The sequence below is a fragment of the Nesoenas mayeri genome (assembly GCF_963082525.1).
Source record: "Nesoenas mayeri genome assembly, chromosome: 4".
Lineage (NCBI taxonomy): Eukaryota > Metazoa > Chordata > Aves > Columbiformes > Columbidae > Nesoenas > Nesoenas mayeri.
In genome coordinates, this window is record NC_137540.1 from 60189598 (window position 1) to 60205533 (window position 15936).

The 15936-nt window shown below is 41.4% G+C and overlaps 1 protein-coding gene across 2 annotated transcripts in view; it reads right to left on the minus strand.

Moving 5' to 3' along the window:
* SLIT2 (slit guidance ligand 2) overlaps window positions 1-12888 on the minus strand; it is a gene marked incomplete at both ends in the record, with an annotated part of 263549 nt that extends 250661 nt beyond the window's left edge. For both annotated transcript variants that reach the window (XM_080343319.1, XM_080343318.1), the window contains 3 exons: window positions 9499-9570; window positions 10787-10858; window positions 12713-12888. In XM_080343319.1, the coding sequence (XP_080199445.1) occupies window positions 9499-9570; window positions 10787-10858; window positions 12713-12888 (320 nt within the window). The remainder of the gene's footprint in view (window positions 1-9498; window positions 9571-10786; window positions 10859-12712) is intronic.
* Window positions 12889-15936: the final 3048 nt, after the last annotated feature.

Sequence of the window (15936 nt, forward strand, 5' to 3'; positions counted from 1 at the left end):
TCTTCACGCAAGTATTTTTCTGTAGCACCTGTACAGGCATCCTGCCAAACTGAAGTCAGAAACACTGACGCGTCTTAAAAAAATTAGGGGAGATTTTGTCACAGTGTATTTGATTATTAGTCTAGACTACTATTAAAGACAAGCCAGCACAATTCACTACATACTATGAAGGAAAATAAAGCATTTGTTCTGATGAAGTTTCAACCAGACTCTTCAGAGTAAATGAGGTAATATAACAGAATGAGTCACTGAAGTGGCAGCCATGCAGCCAAATCCCTCACACATTTTAGAGTTTAACTGTAAAATTCCAGATAGAACTGTGGCTTCTGCAGTTAAAATAGGGAGCATCTTAGATGTTTTTTGAAATATGCTATCTTAAAATGTAATGACAACTCAGTTTTCACCTGTGGCCATCTAACATCAAATCTGGTTTTAAAAAAAAAAATAAAATGAACTGTCTCTGCAACAGAAAAATATTATTTTTACAGAGTAAAACTAAAACGTATAGCTTTAATTTTAATATCAGTGCTCTACAGCACCAATTTAAAATAGCTTCTGAACACAAAACACTATTTGAAACAAAAACATTGACACAACAGTTCTGTAGAACCAGATTTGGTTTCAACATTTTGCAACAGTGCAAATTACCCATTTCAGAGGAAGCAAGAAAGAAGAGCATCCAGCAAACAAAGTCACGAAGGATGAGCACAAAACAGATGTGGGAAAAATAAACAGCCTTCCTGCCCTGGAATTTGTAAAAAGGTCTGCAAAGAGCAAACAGGACTTCTCAATGCAATCTGACTTCTAGACCTCTAAAAGGAGTCCCATGAGAAAAGACTCAGATGAATAAAATATACTAAAAATAATAGTAAACATTTACAAGGCTTTGAAAAGAAGAATACCAGTCTTGGACTTAAAGTTTTATCAAACTTTTTTATAGTATTCTGCAATCAAAATGTAGCTATAATCCAATTTTTAAAATTCCATTAGAATACTGCATCTTTTTAAAGAATGTCTTCAAAGACAGCCTTTGTCTATTTCTGATTAACAGACATTTTTGGAGAAGATGTTTGAAGTTGCTTTGAGAAAAGTCTGCTAATACAGAATAGCTACTGTAGTATTTTTTTTTTAATATATAAATATAGGTGCCCCAGTACAATTCATGTAAAATGGTCTCACATTCCTTTGGTAAGTGATTAGCACCGCAGGCTTCATGGTCTCCTCCTTGTTCGAAGATCAGGAATGCGCTGTGCACTGCCCTTAAACTATGTAGGATTAGCTAAGAGAAGGATTTTTCACATCCGCGATTAACAAGGAATAACTGTTCACGCCCTTCAGGGCTGTTCAAAAATGTATTCTCTACCTGAACTCATTATTCTTCCACTACCTATCACACATGCATTAAGGCATTAACCCTTCAAATGCTCTTATGTTCAGACTGAAGCCAGACAGGTGGTTACGTATCAATGCTTTAAGAGGTAGACAATCAAAACATCAAGCAGCCGTAAAAAACAAGCAGATGCATTAGGTTATAGGCAGTCCAAACTAGACCTTCCTGACTACAGCAGGCAGAAACTGTTCAGAATGTACTCCACCTGAAAAATTAATGCTCAGGGTTCAGTAATGAACTTGCACACCAAGCAAAGACTTGTGCGAAAAGAATACAAATACAGTGAGAAAAGAAATGGGAAACCAACTTCTAGTTAGCTACAGAGCTAAGAACTCATTCTAAGAGCTTAGTACAACTTCCATACTATATAATTCAATGTCTTACCACCAAAAAAGCTTCTGTAGCTTTGAGACTACATACAGTCAAGCACAAGAAGATGAAATATTGTTGATACATTGGCTGTTCTTTTAGCTATGATAGGGATACAAACAATTCCTGGAACAGTAGCAGTGACTCCACTGCTAACACAGCATTTTTCACAAGGGGTCCTAAAATTCCGTATTAGTCTTTAAACTTCACATCTAAACCTCTGTAAACTGGGGGGCAGGGAGTGGGAATAATCAGATTTTCCTTCAGTTAAAACTGCAAAACTGAATCAAAAATAGACAAAATTTGTTTGTTTGTTTTTCCAGGAGTCCCTGCTCCTGAATTTTGACACCCTAGCTCTGTGGAAGTGAAATCTGCAGTTTTTAACACTTCTTTTCTGCAACTGAAAGGACTATATTCTATTAGAGTTTCAAAATCCAAAAAGAAAAACTAATTATTCTAGGATTAATTTTTTATGCAGCTCACATTTAAAGAATCATGGAAAAACTTGCTATTCATCTTCTTAAAGCTACTGTTTTTCTACCTGGAATTTATTTTATTATCCATTTTTCTATGGATAGAGCTAGTCAAATAATTGGAATAAAAACTGTAATCTCATGCAACACATCAATACATAATAAAAAGTTAGCACGTGGGCTTATTTTAATCTCTGGAAAGCATGTTTTATCCCATCAGTGATACATTAAGTCTGCAACCTAAGAAAGAACAGACACATAACATAATGTGGCCCTTTCCTAGACTAGACAAAGCAGCAGTACTAGTTTATCTAGCCCATTTTAAAAGAGCTGCTACTTCCCTAAATTATTGCCTAGGTCTGGTATTGCCCAAAACAAGCTGTATTTGTTTTTATCCTAGATGGAACATTTTATTTCCTAGTCCATCCTGCTATGCAGATCTTTGTAAGATAAGATGTTCCGTAAATCACCACATATTCAGAGATCATGGTAACTCATAAATGAGTTTTGGTTTTATAATTTCAAAACTTGCTAATACAGCTAAACAGTTTATGACATTTATCAGCCTAGGTTAGAGCCGGAACAGATAACCACATTAACACAGATAAAATAAACCTACTCATTATACTGAATCCCATTTAATATCTTTGACAAGACTGACTCCTACGTATTGAGGTTATAATCAAGCCCTTGCTGCAGAAGTTGCAAACATAGTAGGTTCATATAATGAGATTTATATCCAGGAAAGAAACCCGAGTAGTACTTCAGTTTACTAAATAGGAAAAAATTTAAAAAAAAAAAAAAAAAAACACACACAAAACAAAACCAACACTTTTCTTTGAGACTATGTAGTTGAAACATACATTTCCTTCTGTGTTGTGACACATTTCCAAGTTTCAAATTGTTCATCAACAGCAAGAACAAAACTTTAATAATTTTCAGTACTACACAAACACTCATAAGTACACTCCTAAGTAAATGCTCTCTTCATCTTAAGTTTCAATTACTTGTCTTAATGCACTTGTGGAAAGGGAGCCTCAATAAATAGCAGGTACAGACAATTCCTCTATTTGTTATTTTAGAATTGTGTCGTAAAAATATAAAAAAATGCAGGAACTGTAACAAAGCATTTAATTCTTGAAATATTTCTTTCTCCATCATTCGGTAATACATTGTAAGAAGCTTGAAAATACAACATAGATACCTTTCAGTCTAAAAGCTATTTCAAGTACCAACTTGAAGTTCAACTCTTACAGCATTCTTTTCTAGAACTTAGTCTTTCAGCTTACTCACACCATGTAGCTCAGAGGGGCTGCTTTTTGTGGAGGCTTGGAGGGGTTAAATATTTAGCTCAGCTATGAACTCAAAAGTTGCAATAGTTCTACAGCCTGTGAGAGCAACATTTTACCTCTACACTAGTTTTCAGCAGAAATAAGTTTTGCAAGGTTTGGGGGTTTTTTTATTAGTTAGGTTTTGGTTTGGGTTTTTTTTGTTTGGTTGTTGGTTTTGGGGTTTTTTTAAGTCTACACAGATAGCTCTTTAGAACGATTAAGATCAAAAAGGACATTTTAGAAATAAATGCTATTAATTCAAGTATCAAAGTGTAGGGGCTTGGCCTAGAAACTTTTTAAGCTACTCGAGTAACCTTTCTCACAAGAGTAATCAGTGGGACTACTCATGCAAACCAAGTTATTCACGTGGTAAATGTCTGCAGAATCAGACTCTAAATTAGCATTTTAGGGGCATACGGCTGCCTCAATGGATTATTCACAAATACAGCAAGAAAAATGTGGGTAGTTTTCAAAAAACTGCTGTACACTTTTCCTATCCTGACATCTTTTGCATGTTTAGCATAGTCTTAGAATGATCATACCTGGTATCCCAACTACTAGACATAGAAAAATTATTAGGAAAAAATATTATTAGAACATCCCTATCAGCCAAAAAAAAAAAAAAAAAAAAGTTTTTTCCTCAATGGAAAGGTAACTGCTCTGCTACATAAACAAGTAAAGAGTATATTTAGCCCTCAAAACCTGACCACATTGTATTTCTGGAGTACAAAGACCTGTAAGAAAATTTTAGACTTAAGTAGTTTATAACAGAGCTGGTTTAGTTGATAGCAGCTGTCTTCAACCAAATTTTGTAATTCCCACCAGATGACAATAGCTTGTAAAAACACTAGGATACTTTGAGCAGGAAGGTGGTCTTGGGGACAGCAATTGACTACACTTCTTAAAAGTAATTTTTAAAGCTGTGTCTAATACTGGTGTTAGTTTTCAGATTTTCATTTTATCTTCATCTTGCTTTCTTAAGAGACTATTTCAAACTATTATAAACATCACACCCAAGATGACAGTTTTAAAAAGAAAGAAGAAACAAGTGTTTAATTTTACATTCTCATAAGGAATTGTTTCAAAAGGTTTTGTCTCACATAACAAGCAGCCGTCTTGGGAACTTCTTAAATGTTGTGCAAATTCTACACACCTTGATCCTTTGTGCCTTCCTGCCATGAAGCACACTGAAACCCATCACTGATACATTACTGTCATCTATGTAAGAGAGGTTCAAACAATGTAACATGTCACATAATCCTTTCTTTGTGAGACTTGCCATATATAAATTGGGGAATGACCTATGAGAGAGCAGCATGGGGGAAAGGGACCTGGGGGTCCTGGTAGACAGCAGAATGACCATGAGCCAGCACTGTGCCCTTGTGGCCAGGAAGGCCAATGGCATACTGGGGTGTATTAGAAGCGAGGTGGTTAGTAGGTAGAGAAAGGTTCTCCTTCCAACCTACTCTGCCTTGGTGAGTCCACACCTGGAATATTGTGTCCAGTTCTGGGCCCCTCAGTTCAAGAAGGACAAGGAACTGCTGGAGAGAGTCCAGCACAGGGCAACAAAGATGATAAAGGGAGTGGAGCACCTCCCTTATGAATAAAGGCTGAGGGAGCCGGGTCTCTTTAGCTTGGAGAAGAGGAGACTGAGGGGTGACCTTATTAATGTTTATAAATATATAAAGGGTGAGTGTCACGAGGATGGAGCCAGGCTCTTCTTGGTGACAGCCAACAGTAGGACAAGGGGTAATGGGTTCAAACTGGAACACAAGAGGTTCCACTTAAATTTGAGAAGAAACTTCTTCTCAGTGAGGGGTGACAGAGCACTGGAACAGGCTGCTGAAGGGAAGTTGTGAAGTCTCCTACTCTGGAGACATTCAAAACCTGTCTGGACACATGCCTGTGTAGCCTCATCTAAGTATTCCTGCTCCAGCAGGGGGATTGGACTAGACGATCTTTTGAGGTCCCTTCCAATCTCTAACATTCTGTGATCCAGTGATACTGAATTGCCATATACTCCTTAGAAGCCCTACTCATAGGAAAGTGGACTCATCATTTGGGTTACTAGTTAGAACAGAAAGTCTTGTAGACATTAATATAGAAGAGGCAAGACTATAATTAACCCAAGAGATTTTTTACACTGCTTCAGAAGATACACAAAGGTACAACTGTTGCACTGGTTGAAAAATGGGCTGTACGTATTGAAGTTCAATGGCTTGTTTCAGCAGATGGAACATCTATACGACAGACCACATGATTCAGCCATTCAAGACACAGCCATGAAGAAAGGCACACTCATGGCAGACTTATTAGCTCAGAAAATGTTGAACCAAATTAGTTCAGACAAGAGTTAGCAGCCCCTTAGGAGCGGAACCTTCAGAAAAGATTGCTGGAAATTATGACTAAGAGAACACCGCAGCATATACCCATTTATTTGACCGAAGACTTTTCAGAGAAGTATCCAACTAAAAGGCTTATAGCAAAATCACCTTCAGCTTCACCAAGGTCTCTTCAACAACTAAAGTTTCCACAAACCTAAAGTTTGACTGATTAAGTTCCTAGTTTCCATCTTGTTCTCCCTCACAGTTCTTACGTAGTAGGCACTACTATCTGATCACTTACCGGTAACTGAACCTTTTTACTTTAAATTACAGAAGGGCTGCTGAAGTAACCATCACTTGTTATGGCAGTATTTATTGTGATTTTGGTTTCCACTGCACTTCTACAATTACACTGGTGTGACACAAATTCCTGTCATGGAGCATATTACATTAAAATAGCTTTGTGTATATAGTACTATATATAGCTATTGTACTAGATACTTGTTGTAGCTTAATTAAACTGCAGGAGAAACATTTCTATCCACCTGAGGTACACATAGATTTAGTCAAATTGTATTTTAAGTAATTCTCTTCGGAAGAGAAGGTTGAAAATTTTTCTCTTCAAGATTAATTTTGTGAAGTGCTTCGGGTCTTCACTTCTCTTAGAGGGAGCTGTTTCATGATCCATGCAAAAATTCAGCATTTTGCATAAGATCTACCAATGTGTATTCACAACAAGTAACTCACTGATCAACCAAACAGTTCTTTGGAAATCAGAGTAACTGGTCTAAAAAGAAATAATTTTGTAACTGAAATTTCAGTACAATACAACAGAAAAAAAAAATCCAAAAGCACCACTTAACATGTATAGATGGAAAGAACTGTTCTTCATATTAGAGAGCAGTGAACTACAAAAAACACATTTTAAAATTCAGCCTGTACACACACTAGCACAAAATATTCTAGTGTAAGAAATATTTCATGTAAACAATATTACAAACAAAGTTGAGTTCATTTCACTTGCAGTAAGGTTTGCTTACTCCTTCCACTGGCATGCTAAAATGACTGTATCGGGTATTCTCTGATAGTGGCTTGGCACATTACACTTACAGTAGAAATGTGAGATCCTACACTTACACATTGAAAAAAACTAAAAAGCTTTAACTTGCTTTCTATTTAATGTATAAAAGAAAATACTTGAAGGAAGGATCCACAAGTTTCTTGGAGAAATTGTTTTGAATTTCAGAATCCCGAGGAGATGAATTGGCTGTCAGAAAACAATGTACCTTCATCAGATGGACTTGGCAGTTGTAAACAAGAGGAATTTTCTCAGCTTTTCCTCACAAATATGAAATATTTGCTCTTAGCCAACAGCTGGGGTGGTTTAAAGACATCTTGCATATACATTCAAATGACAATTCACCCACACACCTAACCTTGACTGAATTCCAGCAAATTACAGAAATTTTTATTAGTACTGGAACAGATGCAAAATAATTCTGAAGACAAAACAGAATTTAACTTTGTAGATCTAAATGACTAAACTTTCAAACAACACAGTTTGCCTGCTGAAGGGTGAATAAAAGTAACCCACAAAAGTAGACACACTTATCAGAATTTCTCTTCTTAACTAATAACTTATGTAACTGAAAAAAAAAAATCTACTGTTTTCCAAAGATTTTACAGACTTATCACGAGAAAACCAAATAAAAAATACAGGAAATGTAATGCGGAAAGGTGAACAAAGACAAGTTTTAACTACTCAAGTTTTTTGTTTGTGTTTTTTTTTCCTAGTATTGCAATTCTGTGCTTCAGAATTTCAAGGCATTTAGTGGCAAGATTTATGACACAAGTTAAAATAATTTTTGAAATATTGTAAATAAATCACAACAGTACGATCTTGCTTTGAGATAATCATGAAATAAAGTTGACTATATACTGTTGTGAAACTTATCAAGTATTTGATATCAGTGTCAAAACATTCACAGTGAAAGCATGGATATTTTAATGTTTCATGTACTTGTACTTTCACAACATGAACTGTGCTGTTTAATTTTCTAGCTAGACCCTATAAACTATATCTAGTAGTGTGCATATATTATTGCAATATATCCCTGAATAGGAGAAACTGGACTAAATTCCTATACTTTGTACAAAGTTTTAGCATGTAAAAAAAGCACTGCATTAAGTGTTTTAATACAACTTAAAAAAAAAAAAATCTGACTACGCATTTCTAAGAGCAATCAATTTAATATAATTTATTCAAAAACGGTTGCATTATTTAACGACACTTTAAGTTTTTAGGTCAAAAAATTACTTTGGTTTATTTGAAAAAATGAGGCAATTATCTCAAGTCTATGACATTTCAGCTATTATAGAAATATCATCATTACACTGGTGGTTACTAAGTGTCTCGGATAGCTTTTTCTATAAGACCAACCAAACCATAAGAGTTTGTGTGGATTTTTCTGCTTAAAAACACTCAGCAGCTGTGGACACAGAGCACAGCTACAATAAAACAAATAGAATATATAGGCCAATGCTCCTTTACAATGGAGTACAGTAGAAATACCTTTATGAAGTCAAAGAAGCAGTGAGTGAAAAACTAAACAAGACCTCAGAGGCGTGGTTAAAGAAACTGTGATAGAATGAAAATGCAGCAACTAAGTTGCCGAATAATGAAGATGCTACTCTGCACATGAAGTTCTACGTGAATATATATTAATAAAGTGACACTCTTAGACTTTCTGGGCTTCAAACTGAAACTATATGCAACAATCAGCATCTTGCCTTTAACAAGTCTGACAACCCAACTTGTACAATACATTTTAGAAAATATTTTCATTTGAGGAAATGCAACAAAATAAGGAGGTACATCCTGAAAATTAAGCATCTATTAAAAAATGCTAAAAGTTTTGGAATTATATTTTCTACATCCTACTGAAATGAAGCAGATATCTGCACTTCAACTGAACCAGACAAGATCCTCTCATCCCCGCTCCATCCTCTCTGCCCACAGTACTTAATCCTTTTATTAAAGTCCAACTGCAAATAATTTCTGAAAGCAAACAGTTCATATTTTTCCTAAGCCTTTGTAAAATCTTTAATTATATAAAAACTTGAGTAGAATTCAATTACTGCTTTCATACTATGGAACAAGTCAACAGTTTATAACTAGTAGTTACTTCCAATAAGACATTGTATAAAACATCCAACATGTCCAAGACTAACATCTAACACTGTATTTCAGAGAACTGGCTTTTTTAGGTGTATTCATGTTTGAAAATGTCCTTGTGTATTCAAGTGAAAATATTTTGTAGTATTCAAGCTATTTCCTACAAGACAATTACAGTTTACAACTCAAATCTGGACTGCACATGAAAGTTCTCCCCTGTCCAAGTCCCATACATACTGCTCGAGAATTTCTTCTCTTGTGTCTCAAAAAGAACAGATGTCCCAAATTAAAAAAAAAAAAAAAAGAAAAAGCACACCACAGAACAGAGGCCTGAGTACCTTAAGACAACTGATTCAACTAAAAAAAAAAAAAAAAAAAAAAACAAAAACACCCAAGAAACAACAAAACTCATGCATTTAGAATAAAAAATACTTACAGCCTCTCCAGTTCTTTTAAATCCTGGAATGCTCCTCTCTCAATAGTACTAATCTTGTTCTCCATGAGCTGACTGAAATATAGAAATATATATATATTTTAATAGTTCTGAGATAACTTGTTGCATTAACAGTAGTCATTTAAAGGCAACCACATATTCATTAAAGCAGTACAACAGTTATTCTAGAGTGACATCCACCTCAACCTTCCAGACCCCTGTCATCAATGCTTTACACAGGCTCCTACATGCAAAATGAGAAAAATAATCCTTGTCAAAAGAAACAGGAATAGATATTACATTTGCTCATCTACTTTAAGAGTCCCAAGATAAAAAATTACACATATGCATACATGATGTCTGCACACACGCACATACATCATTGCTCTTCAGCAAGTTTTAAGACTCCAGTTGAACAGTAGGAAGGCAATGTTAGTCTCACATGAGAACAACAGAAATACTGAACTGTGGTGTTGGGAAAAAGCACTAGTTGAAGACTTCACAGAGACTGTAACCATAACAGTAGTTTTGTTTTGTAAAAAAATTCAAAATTACTACAACATGATATTCTGTTTCATAAAGAAATGGAAAAGGATTTTGTATTACTACTTTCTCAAATTAAATAGCCTGAACAAATAATTAAATTTTGCAGTATTTCAAACTTGGTATTAGTCATATTTCCACACCCCTGACCCCCTAAAAAAACAAAACCATACCCAACAGGATTTTAAAATCTTCATAATGCTAAAACAAAAGCGTTCACAAAACAAAGAGCAAATCAAATCATTCCTTCCTCAAATTCACTGTTAAAGTATTTCCTTTTTGCTCCAAAATTGTAGGACAACAATAATCATCATCTGGGACGTGCTTTTAAATTCAGTTAATAACTTTTTTTCCTAATGAATTCCCTCATCTCTTCAAGATGAGAATACCCTTTTTCAGCCTGAACTATAAATCTGATGGTTTTAAACTAAACTCATTCCAACAGTTATTCAACCGATTTTAGCAACTCTTACTTATAAGCTACATGCTAAATTAAATCCTCAAGTTCCACAACCTTAAGGGAAGATGTTAAGATTTTAAATAAATTACATTTAAGGCAACTGATAACTTATTCATATTAGTGTATAAAACATGGGGGAGGAGCTGTAAATTCAGATGCAGTAGCACAATAGTTTAAAAGTGATAACCCATCCAGCTTATAAACTAAAAGATAACTAGTTCAATGTTTTTTATAACAAACTGTAGCATTAGTCCTAAAAGGTATCAGTGACAGAAACAGAAAACTTACAGAACTCGAAGGTGTCTTAGACCTGCAAAGTCGGTCTTGGTGATTCTTGTGATGTTATTTCCATTAAGATCCCTAAGAAGAATAATTTATAAGCAGCAAAATTAAAACATTCAAAAGTTATTCCAAATTGTTCTGTCTGCTTTCATAGGCACAGTATTTTCACAAATCAGGAGATGTAAATGAACCAAACAAACCATTCCTACAACTAACACTGCACGAGTTCATGATTTCCAAGTGACTAAATAAAGGTTTATCTTGAAAGTAGTAGTTTCAGACTTTGCAATAACAGGCTCTTAACAAAGTCAGTTCTGCCTGCCATAATAAAGCTCACATTTATCTTCAGTGATACAGAAGAGTCAAAACCTGTCTGAACGTGGTTAGAACTGCATTTAGAAAACCACTAGAGCAACTAAATATATGCACTACAATATTAATTTGACTGTAAAAAAAAAATAATAAATTACTGACATTAAGAAAATTATCACCATTTTTAAGCAACTTTCTACTTTCATAGTATTCCTACAAAGGAAGAATAGTGCTTAACTTACATAACAAATATTAGCTTTCAAACAAACCTAAGATTGTTGGTGAGTAAGAGATAAGAAATATGATTTTATGAAAACTAAACTCTTCACTTGCTGCACAGAAAGCTATGCAGAATGCAAAGCATGTTCAGAAGCAACAGAAAAATGTGTTTAGGCCCTAGCATTTCTGTTCATACTTCAGCACTACCTCCTTTTCTGGAGTCATTTGTCCCTTTTTCAAAACATTTTAGGGTCAACATATAAACATCCTTCAATTTCAATCACTACAAATAAAACAAGACTTGGCAATTCCTAAGGTAAGCCATTAAAAAGTGGTATCACATGTATCACATGGACACTACCCTAACAATTGCAGCTTATTCCCAACGTATTTAAGAAGAATTAAAGAAACAAAAAAAAACCACACCACACTTTTTCTGTGTGTGTGTTTATACCACATGTGGCCAAAACATCACTGTAAGGAAACCGCACAAGTCTCAGTAGAAATCAGTGTCCCTGATACTGAGTGAAATTCATCACTCATGATGTGTTCATACGCCAACATTTAAATGACTTATTAGAGAGCAAGTAATAGTGCGCTCACCTCTTCTACTCCTTAGACCCTCCTGAAAGACAGCCTGAGATGATAGATAACCGACCACATGCTCGCTCTCTCTCAAGACTAGAAAATGCCCCAGCCGGAGGGTACTCGAACAATCTCAAAAAGCGGATGGGGCGGAGGAATCAGTACAGGCACAACTTAGTGCCGTGAGTGGGGAAAAAGGCTAAAGCACCCCAGCGTGCCGTCGCCAAAAGGCAGATGCGGGCTTGCGCCGGGGCAGATCCCCGCCAGGCTCCAGCTTCAGGGCAGCGGCGCGTCCCCGCTCTCCTCCCCGCGCGAAGCCACCGCGGCAGCCGGCGGGGCGGGAGCGAGCGCCGCCCGCCCCAGGGCCTGCCTGCACCCGCGGAGCGCGGCGGGGCGCCGCGGCCCGGCTCTGCCCCGGCGCCTCGGGGAAAGAAAGCCGCAATAGCGAAGTTTGCTGGGAAATGGGCGCCGGCGGGGGAGAGGCCGCTCTGCCGCCGCCTCGGGGCGCCCCCCGGGCTGCAGTGGTGCCCGCCCCGCCACCCCCGCTCCCCGCGGCGGCGGGAACCGCGCTCCTCACCGCGGCTTCCCGGGATGAAAGGCAGCGCGCCGGGAGCAGCAGCCACCTCTCCCGTGATCCTGCGCATCGCCGTGAAGCGGGCACCGCCAGCAGCACGGGAAGGGAACGGGAACTCCCCAAAGGGCGTCGGGACCCCAAACCGGGCCGGCTCTGGGAGCCACCGCGGCCCCGCTGCCAGCTGGAGCCCTGACGGGCGTCGAGGACTACGGGGTGCTCGCCGCCCCAGCCGGGTTACTTACAGCCTCTCGGTGTTGCGGGGGATGTTCCTCGGGACGCCGCGCAGCGCCAGCCCGTGACAGTCCACGGTGCTCCCTGAGCAGGAGCACTGCGCCGGGCACGGCTGCGGCGCCACCTCGCCCGCCATCGCCAGCAACAGCCCCAGGGACAGGGTGAGTTTCCCCCAGCCGCACATCATCACCGCCCGCTGCCGCCCGACCGGGGCCCGCTGGCCTCAGCCCCGGGGAGGCGCGGGGCGCGCCGCCCTCCTCCTCCTCGCCGCGGGGAGCGCTCGGGCAACTTTCAGGGTGCGGAGAAAGCGAAGTCCTTTCTATCCAAAGCTCAGCCAAGAAAACAGCCCCGGAAAACTGAGGTGGGTGGCACTGATCCGCTGCTGAAGGCAACTTCGCTGGGAGGGGGGCCGGGCCCTCCCTCGCTAGCCCGTCGGGTGGCGGAGAGAGGCGGCACTTGAGTCTCGTCTTCTCACACTCTCTGCGAAGGCAAAGCAAACCCACGGGCTCAGGGTATGGCAGAGTTGAGCTGGCTCCTTATGTTCCTCCTCGCCCCTTTCAAAGCTGTGACTTCCCTCTGAGCCCCTGGGCTAAAGGCCTCGGAGCCCTTCTCCGCCCAAGCGGCGCACTTCTTGCGCGGCAGCCCGCGCAGCGCAGCAGCCGCTCCCACGCGCGTCTCCCGCCGCGGGCCGCTCACAGCCCCACGGGGGGCGGCGGCGGGGCTGACACCGCGTACACACCGCCCTGCCAGAGGCGCCTCAGCAAATCATACCCCTCTCGCAGGCATTCATCAAACTGTCTCACGGAAGGAGGAGGGAGGGGAAGAAAAAAAAAAGTCAAACACACAAGATGATGTTGGGCTTGGCTTTCCACCCCCCGCGCCCCCTCCTGCTGTAAGCTCCCAAGCCAAGTTTAGCAGGAAAGGGCTGGTCCTAGAGCACGATAATAATAAGCAGCTCGAGAAGTGATTCGTTGCTCTGCTGGTAGGGAGTTCATCCACGACCTCCTTCTCCTCGGTGACAGATCACAGCTATAGATCCTCCTGTGATCCCGGGAGCACGGCGAGACAGACCAGATAACAAGCGATGTGCGGCGACAGCGGGAGGGGTGGGAGGTGCGTTATTCTGGTCCCCGTGGTCTCCCGGATACCGTGGCTTTGCTGCGGCAAAGGCACCTGATGGAAAAGGTAGGAACTGCTCAGTCCTTCAGGTGAGGCCAGTTCAGCAGCTCCTGATGTTGCTGCAGGAAAGGAAGCAACTTTCCTCCTCTCTCGGAGCCCGCCGAGGCACAGCGCCTTGGGAAGGGTTTGCACCCCTTCTCCCGATCCCGCCGGTGCACCTGAGCTGTCGGTGCCTAACAGCCCAGGCCGGCTCTCGGCTCCCTGGAGGCGGCGCTCCTCCGGCGCAGAGGGAAACGGCAGAGAGGGCGGGGGGTTGTGGGGGGAGGGTGTGGGAGCGGGAAAAAGGAGGCGACACGCCGGCTCCTTCCCTCGCACCCCGAGTCTCTCCGCTTGAACAATAGGATGGCACCGCCGCACGCAGGCCGGCTCTGCTCTCCTCCCCTCTGCAAGGTGCCTGCCGCCGCCCGCGGAAAGTGCTCCCCGAGCGCGGCCGCCAGCCGAACAGCCGCCGGCACCTCGCCGAGCGCTCCCCACGCGGCTGCACGGCGCCCCCCACCGCTCGCCTCGCCCGGCGCGGCGCCCTCACCCCACTCCCACGGAGCCAGGAGTGCCCCACGCGCCGCCCTATATAGGGGCGGAGGGGCCGCCCCTCCCCGGCCCCGCCCGCAGCGCCCCGCGCCGCGCTCACTGGCTGCACCGCCGCCCGCCCCGGCCCGGCCCCGGCCAGGGGCGGGGGGGGGCCGCGCGGCGACGCCAACAATGAATGAAAGTTGGGGGAGAGCGGGGGCGGCGGCGGCGCCGAGAGCGGCAAGTCACCCCATCAGCCCCCCGGAGCGCGGCGGAGCCCCCCCCCGGCCGCATGGCGTGTGGAGTTGTTGCGCGGACTTTCTCACGCAGCCGTGGCCTGCGGGTGTCAAGCGCCCCGCGAGGGAGAACGGAGAGGGGGAAGCGGGGCCGGGGTCCACCGCGGTGTCTGTGTGTGTTTTGCCTGGGGAGGGAGAAGGGCTGGATCGTCGCATGCTACACTTGGAAATATCTCGGGCATCTCACCGAAGGTCTTGTTTTTTTCTTTTGTGCAGCAGTCGCTACAGAGGGAGAAAGGATTTTCTTGGCAGTTTCTTCGGTTGCAGTTTTACCATGAAACACACCGGAATCTCTCATAAATTATTTTCCAAAATAAAATAAAATGGACAAGTGCTATTCCATGCACTAAAATATGTTGAGTAGCAACACTAACACCGCTGTGCTCGATTAGGAAACACCTTCCATTTCAAGAAATTGTATTCTAAATTCACACAATGTTCTTGATAAATTTTCCTGAAGTGGTGATTATTGTCAGTGTGTCTTCAGTGTTCTTAGGAAAATACTAAGTGCATCAGGCTCTTAAGATTAACTGGTTTTAGTTTTCTGTGCTTGCAGTTCCATGCAATTTGTAACAGCTCTGGAGACCCCAGTAATAGGTGAAAGTGATTTGTCTTTCATAGATGGCAACCCCCAGCAGGGATGACTAAGCCTTCAGCAAGGTGTAGTTTGGAAATGCTCAAGGGATTCCATAGTTTCTTCCATATGGCTGAGTCCAGCTGAGTCTCTTCATCCCTGGGGTCTCCGCTGCACAATCCCTGCAAGAGGCTCACTGTCTCTTTTCGCCTGTTACCAAGAGGACAAATTCTGTTCTCAGAAACACTTTTCTAGATCCGAGTTAATCTGCTGAAGTTGGAGCCAGCAAATTTACTCCTGACTTCTCTTACTGTAGAATGTGAGCCAAAATGAAAATTTCTAAAAACGTACATACCTACAGGAAACTTCAAGGTTTTTATCAATTTGTTTGGACAACATCCAGTAAATATGATTGTTGCACTGTTTTCAAATGCTGATAATGGCATCTTGGGTGTTACAGAGATATTCCAGGTTTAGATTGATGCAGGAGGGTGAATTCAGTGACTGCAAAGTGACTACATCAGCTTCTATGTATAAATGCTTTTCACTCTTTTCTCCCATTTGATTGTTTTAGGTCTTTAGAAAGGATTTTGCAACTTTATAGCAAGCAGCAGGAAAGAAAAAAATAACTTAATCCAACATATTGTTTTCATGTCTCTACTAAAATCCTTTATCTTGT